The 17,525-nt window shown below is 43.1% G+C and overlaps 1 protein-coding gene across 3 annotated transcripts in view; it reads right to left on the bottom strand.

Moving 5' to 3' along the window:
• LOC126259194 (WD repeat-containing protein 37) overlaps nt 1-17,525 on the bottom strand; it is a 111,998-nt gene that overhangs the window by 71,727 nt on the left and 22,746 nt on the right. For 2 of the 3 annotated variants that reach the window (XM_049955784.1, XM_049955786.1), the window contains exons 2-3: nt 13,737-13,939; nt 579-649 (exon numbers count right to left, since the gene is read on the bottom strand). In XM_049955784.1, the coding sequence (XP_049811741.1) occupies nt 579-649; nt 13,737-13,900 (235 nt within the window). In that variant the 5' untranslated portion in view covers nt 13,901-13,939. Of the gene's footprint in view, nt 1-578; nt 650-13,736; nt 13,940-14,828; nt 15,073-17,525 lie in introns of all 3 variants that reach the window. The other variant, XM_049955785.1, reaches the window with a different exon arrangement.

Below are 17,525 nucleotides of genomic sequence, written 5' to 3'. Positions count from 1 at the left end.
GATTTCCTCCATTTGCACCACTTATCATTGCTAGAATGATTCCCCATTTGTCTCTGTTCCGCTCATATACTTCTGTTAACATATCACAGGCCCTCAGCACCACCAGGCAGCCTACAACCTTGTGGTGGGCAGTGGTCATAGTATTTGGCCCATCAGTTTATAGTCTTCATGAGGAGTTACACATTTTTTTTCTAAACTAGTTGCCAGTGACTGCAAAGTCTATCTTACACTTTTAAATGTATTATACCAATGTGACATTCATTTTTTCCAATTTTTCCATTCTCAGTACACAATTCACAATATTATTGTATCTGCAGTCACATAATTTCTGTTGTTCTTTACAGCTGATTTTCCAGTCAGAGACTGCACTTAATTTTATCTGGTCAGTAAAATAAACATTTTCTGTCTTTATCTGTACTAATGGATATAAGCTAAAATATGATTTGGATTATTTTTGGGTGGTAGTCAATAACATTGTTACAGGCAACACGTATATTAAATGGTAATATGATACGAGAACAACATGTCCCGTAATCAACTTAAATGTAACACGCAGCAGTGAGAAAGTGTATACTCACAATTTAAATTCTCTGTGTAAAGTGCTTCAAATTCTTTCTCTATCTGGTTGAACAGATCATGTAGTCTTGACCTGTAAAAGTGAAAAAATGCTATGGAGATATGTATTTAGACAACAGAGTAATAGTAAGACAAAAAGCAAGCAAACTACAAGGGAAAGTACTAACGGGACAGTAGGGAAAGCAACAATAGTATGGGTACCAGTAAGAAGACACCATTTACTGGCATTAAATAGTGACAAAAGTTGAATTCTAAAGAGCAGTTTTATCAGTAAGGGTGCTACATACGTTGGTAAAAGATCTAAATATCCAAATTTCCTAAATGGTAAACAAGTTACCATTACCATTCTGCAGAGGCTATTCAGAAAACAAAATACTGTGTCCCCCCTCGGCTGTGAAGTTAGTTCTGGTAATGAAGGAAATTAGGAGTACAGTAAGAGGGATTCCAATCAAATTAAACACAATGGACAAAGTGTATGTGAGGCACTTTTAGTACAGGGAGCAGACGTGGTTCAGTTACAGTACAATGATGACATTCAGAAAATATGAACTTTTAAATTCAGTGCAATAATTCTTTGTATGGCCCCTATGGCAAATTGCTTGCATTCATTTATTAGCCGGAACAGAATAACAATTGAGAGCAAAACATAGCTGAGAATGGAAGGGGGCTTTGTTGCCAGTTGGCCATTGTGTATGCATGAAGTATGGCTGCTCCAGAATGACTACCTTCACACACACCCTGTTAATGTGAAATACTGAGTTCACTTTTCATGGTCATAATAAGTTTATCACTTAACAAACACGCTTATTTGCATGTCTTAATAAATGCAACAGTATGATTCACAATTAAGTGGCATCAATGGTACAAAAGGGGTGCTCAAATTGATGTAAATCCTATTTGTGACTATGACAATAAATCTGTTACATTAATAATAAGTGTTAAGTACTTACAAATCACTGTAGTGTGCATTTAGTATCTTGCGCTTATGCAGGAGGGCATTTCTCAGTAATGAGATTAGAATTGTTTTGGAAGAGCAATAGAAGTTAATCACTCAAAATACGGTAACAAATCATGATCAAAAACACTAATTTATGGCAAAGGGTGAATGCCACTCTGCTGTGTGTCACTTCTTTCCCCAACCATGTAATTAACTGTTCTATGGCCCATCGACGAGTTATTGTAATTATCTGTAAACATGATTATAACTTTGCTATAATTTTCTATTCTCTCTTCAGCATTTCAGATTTAATGAAGACCCTTTTCCATATTATGTATAAAATTATTCCAGTTTTCTGTGCACAAGTTTCCTCTAACAATTTTTGAATTTCTGCCACAGTGAAGCTTTGGTTTGTTGGTTTAAGGGGGGGGGACCAAACTGCTAGGTCATTGGTCCCTTGTTCCAAATAAAACAAAGCCACAAGGGTGAGGATAAAACAAGTGTGACTGACAACACAAAACAGAGGGAAAGGAAAAACCACAAGAACGATGGAAGGGCAACTAACACTTAAATGGACAAAAGGGGACAAGAAAACCACAGAAATGCAAGAAACAGGAAGAAGAGATTAAAATGACAAAACAGATTACCATGGCAGCTTGTAGGCTGCTCAAGGAGTCAGTACACAGAAGAAATGACCCCCCAGGGCATGAACAGATGCGTAAAAGTGCTAGGATGTAGGACACAGAGGGACAAAGGACACACGCTACTACTTAGATCAAACGATAAAACCCACCCTCACAAATAGAACATAAAACTAAATCAGCCAATGAGGCGTTGTCAGATAAAATTAGCAGCAACAAGTTCAGTAACCAAAGATTTTGTCGTAGGGCAATCAAAGTGGGACAGTGCACCAGAATATGGGCCACTGTCAACTGGCGCTGCACCGACACTGGGGCGGGTCTTCACAGCGCAGGAGGTAGGCGTGGGTTGCCCAAGCGTGGCCAATGTGGAGCCGGCAGAGAACAACAGAGTCCCTGCGAGAGGCCCACATGGAGGAGTGCCACACATTTGTAGTCTCCTTAATGGCATGCACTTTGTTGTGCATACTGAGTCTATCCCATCCCGTCTCCCAAAGTGGAAAAACCTGGCTGCATAAAAACGAACATAGGTCAGTTATCAGAATGCCAAACTCCATATGCAGTTTACGTGTAGCCTGTTTGGCCAGACTGTCAGCAAGTTTATTGCCTGGGATTCTGATGTGTCCTGGGGTCCACACAAACACCACTGAATGACTGGACCATTCCAGGACATAGATGGACTCCTGGATGGTCACTACCAAAGGATCTACATCTACATCCATACTCCGCAAGCCACCTGACGGTGTGTGGCGGAGGGTACCTTCAGTACCTCTATCGGTTCTCCCTTCTATTCCAGTCTTGTATTGTTCGTGGAAAGAAGGATTGTCGGTATTCCTCTGTGTGGGCTCTAATCTCTCTGATTTTATCCTCATGGTCTCTTCGCGAGATATACGTAGGAGGGAGCAATATACTGCTTGACTCTTCGGACAAGGTATGTTCTCGAAACTTTGACAAAAGCCCGTACCGAGCTACTGAGCATCTCTCCTGCAGAGTCTTCCACTGGAGTTTATCTACTATCTACATAACGCTTTCGCGATTACTAAATGATCCTGTAACGAAGCGCGCTGCTCTCCGTTGGATCTTCTCTATATCTTCTATCAACCCTATCTGGTACGGATCCCACACTGCTGAGCAGTATTCAAGCAGTGGGCGAACAAGCGTACTGTATCCTACTTCCTTTGTTTTCGGATTGCATTTCCTTAGGATTCTTCCAATGAATCTCAGTCTGGCATCTGCTTTATAGACGATCAACTTTATAGGATCATTCCATTTTAAATCACTCCTAATGCGTACTCCCAGATAATTTATGGTACTAACTGCTTCCAGTTGCTGACCTGCTATTTTGTAGCTAAATGATAAAGGATCTATCTTTCTGTGTATTTGCAGCACATTACACTTGTCTACATTGAGATTCAATTGCCATTCCCTGCACCATGCGTCAATTCGCTGCAGATCCTCCTGCATTTCAGTACAATTTTCCATTGTTACAACCTCTCGATACACCACAGCATCATCTGCAAAAAGCCTCAGTGAACTTCCAATGTCATCCACCAGGTCATTTATGTATATTGTGAATAGCAACGGTCCTATGACACTCCCCTGCGGCACACCTGAAATCACTCTTACTTCGGAAGACTTCTCTCCATTGAGAATGAAGTGCTGCGTCCTGTTATCTAGGAACTCCTCAATCCAATCACACAATTGGTCTGATAGTCCATATGCTCTTACTTTGTTCATTAAACGACTGTGGGGAACTGTATCGAACGCCTTGCGGAAGTCAAGAAACACGGCATCTACCTGTGAACCCGTGTCTATGGCCCTCTGAGTCTCGTGGACGAATAGCGCGAGCTGGGTTTCACATGACCGTCTTTTTCTAAACCCATGCTGATTCCTACAGAGTAGATTTCTAGTCTCCAGAAAAGTCATTATACTCGAACACAATATGTGTTCCAAAATTCTACAACTGATCGACGTTAGAGATATAGGTCTATAGTTCTGCACATCTGTTCGACGTCCCTTCTTGAAAATGGGGATGACCTGTGCCCTTTTCCAATCCTTTGGAACGCTACGCTCTTCTAGAGACCTACGGTACACAGCTGCAAGAAGGGGGGCAAGTTCCGTCGCGTACTCTGTGTAAAATCGAACTGGTATCCCATCAGGTCCAGCGGCCTTTCCTCTTTTAAGCGATTTTAATTGTTTCTCTATCCCTCTGTCGTCTATTTCGATATCTACCATTTTGTCATCTGTGCGACAATCTAGAGAAGGAACTACAGTGCAGTCTTCCTCTGTGAAACAACTTTGGAAAAAGACATTTAGTATTTCGGCCTTTAGTCTGTCATCCTCTGTTTCAGCACCATTTTGGTTACAGAGTGTCGGGACAAGACCAAAATTTCTTAGGATTTTCTGCCAAGTCAGTACATAGAACTTTACTTTCGAATTCATTGAACGCCTCTCGCATAGCCCTCCTCACACTACATTTCGCTTCGCGTAATTTTTGTTTATCTGCAAGGCTTTGGCCTACATTTAGACCATGGAGGCATATGCTAATGGACCTCGAGTATAGGTGGTAAAGGCAAGGACTCCAGTTCAGAGAGAAGAGATTGGACACGAACTGCAATTGTAAGCTCTGAGCTGGGCCACCGATGCGGGAGATGAACCACCGTGGGTAGGAAAAGGAGACAGTAATTTGGATCTGCAGGAGAACTACGAACGTGTGCAATGTAACTAGCGAGCAGTTGTGCACGCCTGGCCTGCAATGGAGGGACTTGTCCTAAAAGCACCCGTCGCTAGTCGAACGCCACAGTGATGCACTGGGTCAAGTAAACGCAACGCTGAGGGCACCGCCGAACCATAAACCTGACTTCGATAGTCAACATGGGATTGAACAAGCGCTCTGTAGAGCTGCAGCAGCACAGAGCGATCTGCACCGCAGTCACTCTGACAGAAGCGCATAACACATGACTGTGGCCGAAAACTGGAAGCTGTGGGCTAGAGCCCATGACTGCACCTTTTAGATGGCTCCCTGTAGGCGCCGCTCAGCAACACCAGTACTGGTGGAGCAGTAAAAAATGCAGAAGTCTTCTGTATACAGAAAGGATGAGACGGACGGCCGTACAGCTGCTGCTAGACCATTAATGGCCACTAAAAATAGAGATACACTCAATACAGAGCCCTGCGGTACCCCATTCTCTTGGATATGGGGAGAACTAAAGGAGACACCAACTTGGACATGGAAAGTACGACGTGACATTACATTCTAGATAAAAATCGGGAGCGGGCCTCAGACACACCACTCATATAATGTGGCAAGGATACGATGTCGCCAGGTGGTGTCATACGCTTTTCGTAAATCAAAGAAGACGGCAACAAGGTGTTGGCATCTGGAAAAGGCTGTTTGGATGGCAAAGTCAAGGGACACAAGATTATCAGTAGTAGAGCGACCCAGGTGGAAACTGCCCTGGCACGGAGCCAGTAGGCCACATGACTCCAGGACCCAACCCAAGTGCTGACACACCACACATTCCAGCAGCTTACGAAGAACATTGGTGAGGCTGATGGGCCGATAGCTAACTACATCAAGCAGGTTTTCGCCGGGTTTGAGCACTGGTATGATGGTGTTCTCCCGCCTGTGCGGTGGATAGACACATCGCAACAGATCTGGTTGAAGATGACGAGGAGGTGTCGTTTGTAGTCAGATGAGAGATGTTTAATCATCTGACTGTGAATCCGATCTGGCCCAGGAGCTGTGTCGGGGCAATGTCCAAGGGCACTGAGGAGCTCCCACTCTCTAAGTGCGGCATTGTAGGATTCACTGTGGCATGTAGTGAACAAGAGGACTTTCCCTTCCATCTGCCATTTGACAGTGCAAAAGGCTGGAATTTGCGTCGGTAAATAACATGCCATTTATGTTAACACCGGCAACTACTGTTGGGGTCTGATATCCAAAACCTCGTTTGATCTTTGCCCAGACTTTGGAAGAAGATGCATGGCACCCAACGGTTGAGATGTATCTCTCAACACTCCTGTTTCCGTCTTCTGATAAGCTGGTGAACGCAGGCACGTAACCGTTTAAAGGCTATGAGGTGCTCCAGGGAAGGGTGTCATTTATGCCACAGTAGAGCTTGCCGACGCTCCTTAATTGCCTCTGCGACTTCCGGTGACTGTCTTTCGCCCAGGACACCCTAAAGAACAAGGGATCGCGTTTTCCGCCACAGAAACGATCATTGTAGTTACCTGCTTAACCACCACATTGATGTTAACATGAGGGGGAGATTCAATGGTGACAGCAGAGGTAAAAGCATCCCAGTCTGCCTTGTTAAAAGCCCATCTGGGCACGCGTCCATGGGCCTGATGCTGGGGCAGTGACAGGAAGTTGGGGAAGTGGTCACTACCACACAGGTCTTCATGTGCTCTCCAGTGGATAGATGGGAGAAGGACTACAAACCAAGATGTCAATGGCTGAATATGTGCCATGTGCCACACTGAAATGTGTGGGGGCACCTGTATTTAAGAGGCGGAGTTCAAGCTGTCACAGTAAATTTTCGACATCTCTGCCTCGGCCATTAAGCATGATGCCACCCCACAAGGGGTTATGAGCATTAAAATCTCCCAAAAGTAAGAAAGGTTTACGGAGTTGATCAATCAGGGCAGCCAATGGTTCAGGGGTACTGCACCATCTGGAGGAAGATATACATTGCAGACAGTTGTTTCCAGTGTCATCCTTATCCTGACAGTCACAGCTTCAAGAGGGGTTTGAATGGGGTTCACTGCATATTGTTCAGGACAGACACAAACTCCACCTGACACTCTACTATAGTCACTACGGTTCTTGTAACATCCCCTATAGCCGCAGAAGGCAGGGGTCTGCATTGCCGGGAACAAGGTTTCCTGGAGGGCAATGCAGAAAGAAGGTACAAAGCTTAATAGTTGCCATAGCTCAGCCAGGTGGTGGAAAAAATTGCAAAATTCCACTGAAGGACGACATTATCATGAGGCTGGGAAGGCATGAAGTTTGCAAGGAGGCAGGTTATGCCTCAGGGTCACCTGCTGCCACCAATTGAGTATTTGTAACCATTTCTACAGTAGATGAAAACATCAGTGAGTTCCAGGGCCGCAGGGGAAGCTAATAGCTCCACTGCATCTTCAGATGCAGAACTGGTAGGGAGTGGTGGTGTTGGGGCCACCAGAGGGTCCTTTTCTTAGCAGACTTCTTTGTTTGCTTGCCCTCTCGCTTCTCTTTATAGGCTTGATGGAGGACTTCTCTCGAGTAGCTTCTGGCCCGGAAGAAGACCGTGAGGCTCTTTGTCCAGCAGCTTTTGGCTCCTTGAGCCACTGACGAAAGTCCACTGTGGCATTAGTGGAGACCTAGGGAGATAGGGCCCCATGGGACCCCTTCCATACGAGAGGAGCTGGAGGAGGTTGTTGCTTCTCCAGCAAAGGGGGAAGGGGACCGATGTCCCCTGCATTGGGGGGGGGGGGGGGGGGGCCTTGCTCCCAAAGTAGATGCTTTGGGAGCAACAGAGGAAGATTTGTCCCCTACCACCAAGGGGGTGGATGTATTCTGGTGGCCCGTGGGGCCCACTATTCGTGGCACTGAGTAAGGAATAACTGGCACTTGGGAAGGTGATACTGATGTGGCTGCAGAATATGTCGGCACCAACCAAATGGGGTGTTATCTTTCAAATTTACATTTAGCCTCTGTGTAAGTCAACTGGTCCAGGGTTTTGTACTCCATGGAGTAATGGACAGTCTGGCTAGCAGGGGGAGTGGTGCTCTCCATAGTTGATGCAAGTAGGAGGAGGTGCACAATGAGTATCTGGGTGCAGTCGACGTTCGCAATCTTGACCTGTGGCGCTGGAAGTGCAGCGGGGAGAAATGTGCCCGAACTTCCAGTACTTAAAGCACCGCATAGGGGGAGGGACATATGGTTTAACGTCACAGCGGTAAACCATCTTCTTGACCTTTTCAGGCAATGAATCACGCTGAAAGGCCAAAATGAAGGCATCTGTAGCAACCCTGTTGTTTTTGGGTCCCCTGTAAAGGCGCTGGATAAAATTAACACCCCACCATTCAAAATTGGCGTGGAGCTTGTCGTCAGACTGCTAGAGGAGATCACGATGGAAAATAATCCTCTGGACATGTTGAGGCTTTTATGGGGAGTGACAGAAACAAGAATATCAGCCAGCTTGTCACAGACGAGTAACATTTGGGATTGGGCTGGGGATGCCGTCTGAATCAAGACTGCACCATTTTGCATCTTGGACAACGCTGTCACTTCTCCAAACTTATCCTCAAGGTGTTCAACGAAAAACTGAGACTTCAAAAGGTAGAAAGGAGTCCCCATCAGTTCTGCTACAGACTAAAAAGCGAGGTGAATATGGCTCTCTCCGTTCTGTAGCCCTACATTCCTCCCATGGTGTAGCGAGGGAGGGAAACAATTTAGGGTCATGCCTATCGGCATTGTATTCGATCTTGCCCTTCTTAGAGATAGTTGGCACCGTACGGTCACCAGCAAGAGAAGACTTAGTCCGCTTCATTGCAGGTCATCCGCCCTGATGCCACCCACTCCAATCAACACCTCTTCCCACAGGTGCCACCCAGCCACAGCAATGGCCAACTGGCATAATTGCCGTTGCCAGGAGTCCTGATGCCCCAGGAAGACAGGCTTCTACTCCTTGGCATACATGGGGAGTTTACAGCTCAGGCCTCAGTAGTGCGATCCCTGTGTTGTCAGGAGGCTACCACCCAATGGGAACATGACAACCCCACCACAACGGACTGGCTAACATGCTGTATATTGGGCGCACAGAAATCCAATATTGTCATGGGGGCAAAAGACAGCAGGAGACAACGAAACAAGTGTCCTCGCCCAAATAGTTGAATTGCAGGTGGAGATGCAAAGCCATACAAGAGATTCAGGAGATCGAATCTAAGGGCACTATGGGTAACTCGTGCACCATGTAAGGCATCCTTCCCCATACGGCCCGCACTTCTGTAGAATTTTGAAAGTGGCAGGTCAAACCATAGATTGGGACCCAAACTCGTAGGGCTCACTTTTCAGTGAGAGGCTCCTGTTAGTCGCCTCTTACGACAGGCAGGAATACCTCGGGCCAATTCTAACCCCCGGCCCTGCAGGCGGACGCTGTCCTGTAATGCCTCATCTGCAACCAAAACATTTCAATAGTTTTGAAGTGGCAGTGGTGGGAGCCAAACACTTCTATGGCCGTTTTCTCTAGGCAGCTCATCAACGACATACTGCTGAAATCGGCTTGCCCCACCCCCACTTAAGCTCTGATTGTGTCAAGGATGAGGAAGGAAAATGGCCATGCCCTTTTAAAGGGAACCATCTAGGCATTTCCCTGGAGCAATTTAGGTAAATCGTGGAAAACCTGTATCTGAATGGCCGGATGTGGGTTTGAGACACTGTCCTTCCAAATGTGAATGTATACTCATCTGTCCACTCTTTTCTCACAGAATTACTGGATTATCCCAGTCACATTCTGCCACATACCACCTTCAAATTGTGCCTGACAATGCCATGCAGCAGTAACACTTCTTTTCATTAATTTTTTGATACCTGAAGCCTAGGGCACACACAAATGTTAACAAAAGTTTTTTATTCTTGGATTTCTTTTCTCTCATAATAACCATATATAAGTTGATAAACAGCGTCTTACTGAATTGTGTCCAAGTTCATTACTCACTGCTTTGTTTTCCTCTTTACCAGAGACCATAGCTTGGACAAATCTTGTTCGTTACAGTTTTCTGTGTAAATTTTCACAAGTGCTTTGGCAAATCGAGAAAACATCTGCAATTCTCTGAAATGCCCTTGTTGAAGGGCACCATTGTCTCCTTTCTCCTCTAAATATTCTCATGCCATGCACACACACTCCTGTGCCTGAACTTGCAAAACAAGAGAATTCAACTAAACATTCTGTTCAGCAACCACAATCTTCAGTGTGCTTCAGATATCTTGTTGCATAAAATACACATACTGGAAAAAGAAACAAACCACACAACAAAAACAGATCACAAAAGTTATGTTACTAGTCACAAAGGTCATCTGCAAGAAAGTAGCCAAACTACCCATTGTAGCAGAGTGATCTGATAATCGTGAACTAAATAGACCAAGCGCATTCTCCAATTGGTTATTGCTATGGTAGCAGCCCTGCAAACAGCCAGATGTTAATCACTTTGTTATTCTGATCCAAGAATAGATATCAATTTCCATTTCACTAAATGTTATTCTGAACTTCTGTGCAAATAAAACTAACGAACACCACATAAAAACTTTAAGGATTTTTTACAGCTGCAACTTGGTAGACTACTATTATGGAGTTCAAACCATATATATATACACTCCTAATGATCCAACTCCCCAAGACACTATCCAAATTGAACCCTGCCTGGAACAGTTCCGTCCTTCGTCACAGCGGGACCCACCTCCTCTTCCTCAAAATCACACTCTCCAAACCTTCCAGGAATTTCTGACTTCCAGCCTTGCATCTCAATCCTTCTTAAAAAACCTTAATCCTACTCCCAACATCACCACTGCTGAAGCCCAGGCTATCCGTGATCTGAAGGCTGACCGGTCCATCGTCATTCTTCCGGCGGACAAGGGTTCCACGACCGTGGTACTTGATCGTCGGGAGTTATGTGGCTGAGGGACTGAGTCAGCTTTCAGACAACGCCACATACAAAGTTTGCCAAGGTAATCCCATTCCCGATGTCCAGACGGAGCTTCAAGAAATCCTCAGAACCTTAGGCCCCCTGCAAAACCTTTCACCTGACTCCATCAACCTCCTGACCCCACCGACACCCCGCACCCCTACCTTCTACCTTCTTCCTAAAATTCACAAACCCAATCATCCCGGCCACCCCATTGTAGCTGGTTACCAAGCCCCCACAGAACGTATCTCTGCCTACGTAGATCAACACCTTCAACCCATTACATGCAGTCTCCCATCCTTCAAAGACACCAACCACTTTCTCGAACGCCTGGAATCCTTACCCAATCTGTTACCCCCGGAAACCATCCTTGTAACCATTGATGCCACTTCCTTATACACAAATATTCCGCACATCCAGGGCCTCACTGCGATGGAGCACTTCCTATCACACCGATCACCTGCCACCCTACCTAAAAGCTCTTTCCTCATTACCTTAGCCAGCTTCATCCTGACCCACAACTTCTTCACTTTTGAAGGCCAGACATAACCAACAATTAAAGGGAACAGCCATGGGTACCTGGATGGCCCCGTCGTACGCCAACCTATTCATGGGTCGCTTAGAGGAAGCCTTCTTGGTTACCCAGGCCTGCCAACCCAAAGTTTGGTACAGATTTATTGATGACATCTTCATGATCTGGACTCACAGTGAAGAAGAACTCCAGAATTTCCTCTCCAACCTCAACTCCTTTGGTTCCATCAGATTCACCTGGTCCTACTCCAAATCCCACCCCACTTTCCTTGACGTTGACCTCCATCTGTCCAATGGCCAGCTTCACACGTCCGTCCACATCAAACCCACCAACAAGCAACAGTACCTCCATTATGACAGCTGCCACCCATTCCACATCAAACGGTCCCTTCCCTACAGCCTAGGTTTTCGTGGCAAACGAATCTGCTCCAGTCCGGAATCCCTGAACCATTACACCAACAAACTGCAAACAGCTTTCACATCCCGCAACTACCCTCCCAACCTGGTACAGAAGCAAATAACCAGAGCCACATCCTCATCCCCTCAAACCCAGAACCTCCCACAGAAGAACCACAAAAGTGCCCCACTTGTGACAGGATACTTTCCGGGACTGGACCAGACGCTGAATGTGGCTCTCCAGCAGGGATACGACTTCCTCAAATCCTGCCCTGAAATGAGATCCATCCTTCATGAAATCCTCCCCACTCCACCAAGAGTGTCTTTCCGCCGTCCACCTAACCTTCGTAACCTCTTAGTTCATCCCTATGAAATCCCCAAACCACCTTCCCTACCCTCTGGCTCCTACCCTTGTAACTGCCCCCGGTGTAAAACCTGTCCCACGCACCCTCCCACCACCACCACCTACTCCAGTCCTGTAACCCGGAAGGTGTACACGATCAAAGGCAGAGCCACGTGTGAAAGCACCCACGTGATTTACAAACTGACCTGCCTACACTGTGAAGTGAAGCTTTCTATGTGGGAATGACCAGCAACAAACTGTCCATTCGCATGAATGGACACAGGCAGACAGTGTTTGTTGGTAATGAGGATCACCCTGTGGCTAAACATGCCTTGGTGCATGGCCAGCACATCTTGGCACAGTGTTACACCGTCCGGGTTATCTGGATACTTCCCACTAACACCAACCTATCCGAACTCCGGAGATGGGAACTTGCTCTTCAATATATCCTCTCTTCCCGTTACCCACCAGGCCTCAATCTCCGCTAATTTCAAGTTGCCGCCACTCATACCTCACCTGTCATTCAACAACATCTTTGCCTCTGCACTTCCGCCTCGACTGACATCTCTGCCCGAACTCGTTTGTCTTTGAATTTGTCTGTATGTGTGTGTGTGTGTGTGTGTGTGTGTGTGTGTGTGTGTCTGTGTATGTGCGGATGGATATGTGTGTGTGTGTGTGCGCGCGAGTGTATACCTGTCCTTTTTTCCCCCTAAGGTAAGTGTTTCCGCTCCCAGGATTGGAATGACTCCTTACCCTCTCCCTTAAAACCCACATCCTTTTGTCTTTCCCTCTCCTTCCCTCTTTCCTGACGAAGCAACCGTTAGTTGCCCTATCACAACTCCTTACAGGCCACGTCGTAAAAAACACCTTCACTCTCGTCTGCAAAGAAACATTGGAGAAAACCGTGGAGAGAACTTAAGAACTGATGTGATTTATTCTTGATTAGTATTACTATGTTTGAGATCCTCAATTCGGCCTGAGGTTGAAGGAATGCGGAAAAACGAAGCTAGTGCTGTAATCAACCAACTTAGTGTCATCTGGTTTTATGCAACTTACTTGAACTATAATCTGTGCTAACATGTGTGAATCCAACAGCTAGTTATATCCCTACATCAAGATTTTTTTATTTGCGAAGAAAGAATATTCTGCTCATATTATTTAACATTACAAACCATTATGTAACTTTTTTAAATTTTTATTTCACATTGAAAACTGGCTGAATTTAGCTTCGTTCTGTAGAGCAATGGCACACAGCATGAGTCAGAAAAGCATCAGTCCTTATCGGACAATCCTAATTCCGAAAGATTCAACAAGGCAGCAATTGACACTGCAAATGGAAGCTAAATGTTACAATAACTTTTGCTGGTATATGCTATTGCTGAAGGAACTAGTTACTGAAAATTTTAAGGGTTGAAAAATAGCTCATTTTCATAGCATCTAATTAAGCCTTCAAAAATTAACATCAATGGTACTGTGATAGCACTTTCCAGAAAATTAAATTGGTTATATCACTTTTCAACAAAGATAATAGGGGACAATGCTAAAAATCATCAAGGAATATGAGTGAGTATACTAATGTGTGGCAGGGCATGTACATAGAAAACAAAAACATAAATTATAAATATATGCCAGGATGGAAATGACATACCTAAATGTGGGTGGTACGGGCACTTCAGAGTCAAGATCTGAGCGCCAGCTAGGAAAAAGAGCTGGGTGGTTTTCATTATCTGTGTTGCTCTGGACCCGTGGGATTGTTATTCTCTTGCTTTTAGGGGGTTTACCCATTTGGCTTTGTGGAGCATCCTGTGGCATGTTCCCTCTTCGTTGTGATGCCAATCAATTTTTATTTCACTGGAATGAAAAATATATTCTCTGGTTATTGGTATCGTAAATTAAGTACTGGGCATATGACAAATATGTAGTCCAATGATTATTTTTTGAGCATCCACAAATAAATTATAAAGAGACAAAAAGCAAAATTAACAATTTTAACTTGTATTCTGCAATTGTTACTTCTATTTCTGTTTCACTATTATCATTTTCAGTCCAGAAAAGTTTGATATTTACAACAGAAACTATAAGAATTGCACTAAGATAAACACACACAATCACTACTTGTACAAGAATGAAAAAAAAATAGTTATTTAAATATAAGATCACCACACAGAACATGTTAAACAAATAATAAGCAGTTTATAAGTAAAACATTAAATCCATTATAATCAGACAGTCTGAAGTACTTAAATTATCTTCAATCTTTTATTACACATCTGTAAATCAGCTGATGCTTCAGGTTTTTACAAAATTCATCATTTTCTAAGTCTTTATTTAATACCTTCCAGCAAGAGGTAAAAACTCTAGTATTACATCTTTAGGTCAATAATCTCCATTTATAGGATGACATTTTTTTTTTAATTTGGTATCCAAGCAGAACCTATTTTAGAAATTTTTCATATAACAGGAGCCAAAATTGGACTACCCAAACCCAAGTTATGAATCATTCACTACAGAGGACACCATGGTTTAAGGGTCTAATTCTTCTGTTTTCAGAATGTGTTATTTGTATTCTTAAACTTATTGTGACATCTGTTTTTAAAGGAATTGAACATTTAAATAATACTCTTGTAAAACAGTTACGAAAATGTATTAGGAAAAGCTTTATGAAGATGAAAAGATTCTGGTAACACTGTTTTTTCACGAAAAATTTACTTTTGTATGAAACTGTAGAAAGCAGTTGTACCTGTTGCTATACAAAGAGGGAGCTCACATTTTGCACACTGCATGTGCATTTTAGCTTTGCACTCATGAGTTTTGCAATTAGATGCCAACTTCTGCTGATCCAAGCATGGTTCACAAAACCATATCTGATACTCTCTACTGGTGCAGTTAGTTTTTACACTTTGCAGGCACATATACCAGGGTAGCTTCATTTGAAAGTCTTCCTATCTTCTTTGCAGTCCATTTCCATACCATAAACCATGATTCTGTAAAATATTGATGACAACTGTTTAGATCCAAAGTTTCCTTTTCAGGAAGCCCAAGATGCTTTGCCTCATGCACATACTCCAGCCATAAACTGGTTACAGCCATATCAGTGGCCTGAGTAAATATGTGCTGTGTCCACTTTCATGCTCAAATAAATGTTCTGTAAATTGAAATCAAAAACCATACATGTCAATACCACTCACGGCAATTTCATAGTTTTAATAACAGCAGGTCTCGATACATCAATGTACAGTTTATTCTTATTTTCCAAACCTCTACAGGTATCCTTGGTTCCAACACCTTGTAAGTTTGAACTCGCCACTGATCTGTTGTCAAAGCACTTCGAGGATTGCAGCACTGTCGTTGCTGATAACTGCCTGCATAAATTCTTGTGGTTCATTTTCCTTTGTGACTGCATTAGTATAGCAAAATCAAGCTTTTATTTATTTATTCTTTTATTTACACGTCAAGTTCTGTACGACCAAATTGAGGAGCGAATCTCCAAGGTCATAGAACATGTGAGTACAATAAAGTACAACATAAAAGTAATAACAGATAAAAATAAATGTTCATGAACCCGAGAAAAGTCAGTCCATAAGGTTAAGTAAATGCAATTAACAAAACAAAAAGAATCAGCTTAATTTTTGAAGGAACTCCTCAACAGAATAGGAGTGACCCATGAGGAAACTCTTCAGTTTCGATTTGAAAGTGTGTTATTACTGCTAAGATTTTTGAATTCAAGTGGTAGCTTACTGAAAATGGATGCAGCAGTATACTGCACACCTTTTTGCACAAGAGTTAAAGAAGTCCGATCCAAATGCAGGTTTGATTTCTGCCGAGTATTAACTGAGTGAAGGCTGCTTATTCTTGGGAATAAGCTAATACTGTTAACAAGAAATGACAGTAAGTTAATATATATATTGAGAAGCCAATGTCAAAATACCCAGACTTGTGAACAGGGGTCGACAAGAGGTTCGTGAACTTACACCATTTATTGGCCGAACCGCCCGTTTCTGAACCAAAAATATCCTTTTAGAATGGGAAGAGTTACCCCAAAATATAATTCCATATGACATAAGTGGATGAAAACAAGCAAAGTAGACTAATTTTCATATCGAACAATCACTCACTTCTGATATCATTCAAATAGTAAAAATGGCAGTATTAAGTCTTTGAACAAGATCCTGAATGTCAGCTTTCCATGACAGCTTACTATCTATCTGACCACCTAGAAATGTGAACTGTTCAGTTTTACTAATCATATGCCCGGAAATTAAAACATCAGGTTTTGTTGAATTGTGTGTTAGAAACCGTAAAAACTGAATCTTTACTGTGATTTAACATTAGATTATTTTCTACAGGCCATGAATGTGGTCACATACTGCATTATTTGAAACCGAGCCATTGTTGCACACAACATCCTTTACTACCAAGCTAGTGTCATCAGCAAAAAGAAATATTTTAGAGTTAACCATAATACTGGGGGGCGTATCATTTACATAAATAAGGGACAGGAGTGGCCCCAACACTGATCCCTGGGGAACCCCCCACTTGACAGTACCCCACTCAGACTCCACATTACAGCAGTTAACACTGTGAATAATGACCTTTTGCCACCTGTTGCTGAAGTAAGAGGTGAACCAATTCTGAGCTACTCCCCGTATTCTGTAATGGTCCAACTTCTGGAGCAATATTTTGTGATCAACACAATCAAATGCCTTAGTTAAATCAAAAAATATGACCAGCGTTTGAAACCTTTTGTTTAGCCCATCCATTTTCAGTTGTTAAATGACATCTAAAGCAAAACTGTACATTTGATGGCAAATTATGTGATATAAAACAATCAATTATCCTCACATACACTGCCTTTTCAATAACTTTTGCAAACACTAATGGCATAGAAATAGGTCAAAAATTATCTACATTATCCCTTCCTCCCTTTTTATATAAAGTGGCTTTACTACTGAGTACTTTAATTTGCTCAGGGAACTGACCATTCCTAAAGGAAAAATTACAAATATGGCTAAATACAGGACTAACATGTGCAGCGCCGTACTTTAATATTCTAACAGTCATGATCATCATCATCTAAATCTTCCTCCTTGAGGTAATCCATTTTCTGGTAAAGTTCATAATTTCTGTCAGCCACTGAAGAAAAATTATACTCAAGTTTTTCAATATCGATATAACACTATTTTCCACAATTTCTAAAATCTCTTCCACAATGTGTTTTTCTTTATAATGCCTGATCACTGTTGAAATAATTCAAAGTAGCTACTAACAACAAACAATTGTAAAAATGAGAGCAAACATTTAGAAGTAGCACATAAGCAAAACCAAAGATGAGGATGTCTATAGACACTTTATCCATCATCACTGACAATTTTTTGAAACTTTGCCATGGCACCTGTAATTCTGCTAAATTATGATTGTAACTGAAAACCTGTTTCAA

The sequence above is a fragment of the Schistocerca nitens genome, chromosome 5, assembly GCF_023898315.1.
Source record: "Schistocerca nitens isolate TAMUIC-IGC-003100 chromosome 5, iqSchNite1.1, whole genome shotgun sequence".
NCBI lineage: Eukaryota > Metazoa > Arthropoda > Insecta > Orthoptera > Acrididae > Schistocerca > Schistocerca nitens.
The sequence above is the reverse complement of the archived record's forward strand: the minus strand, read 5'-3'. Positions and strand labels throughout refer to the sequence as shown.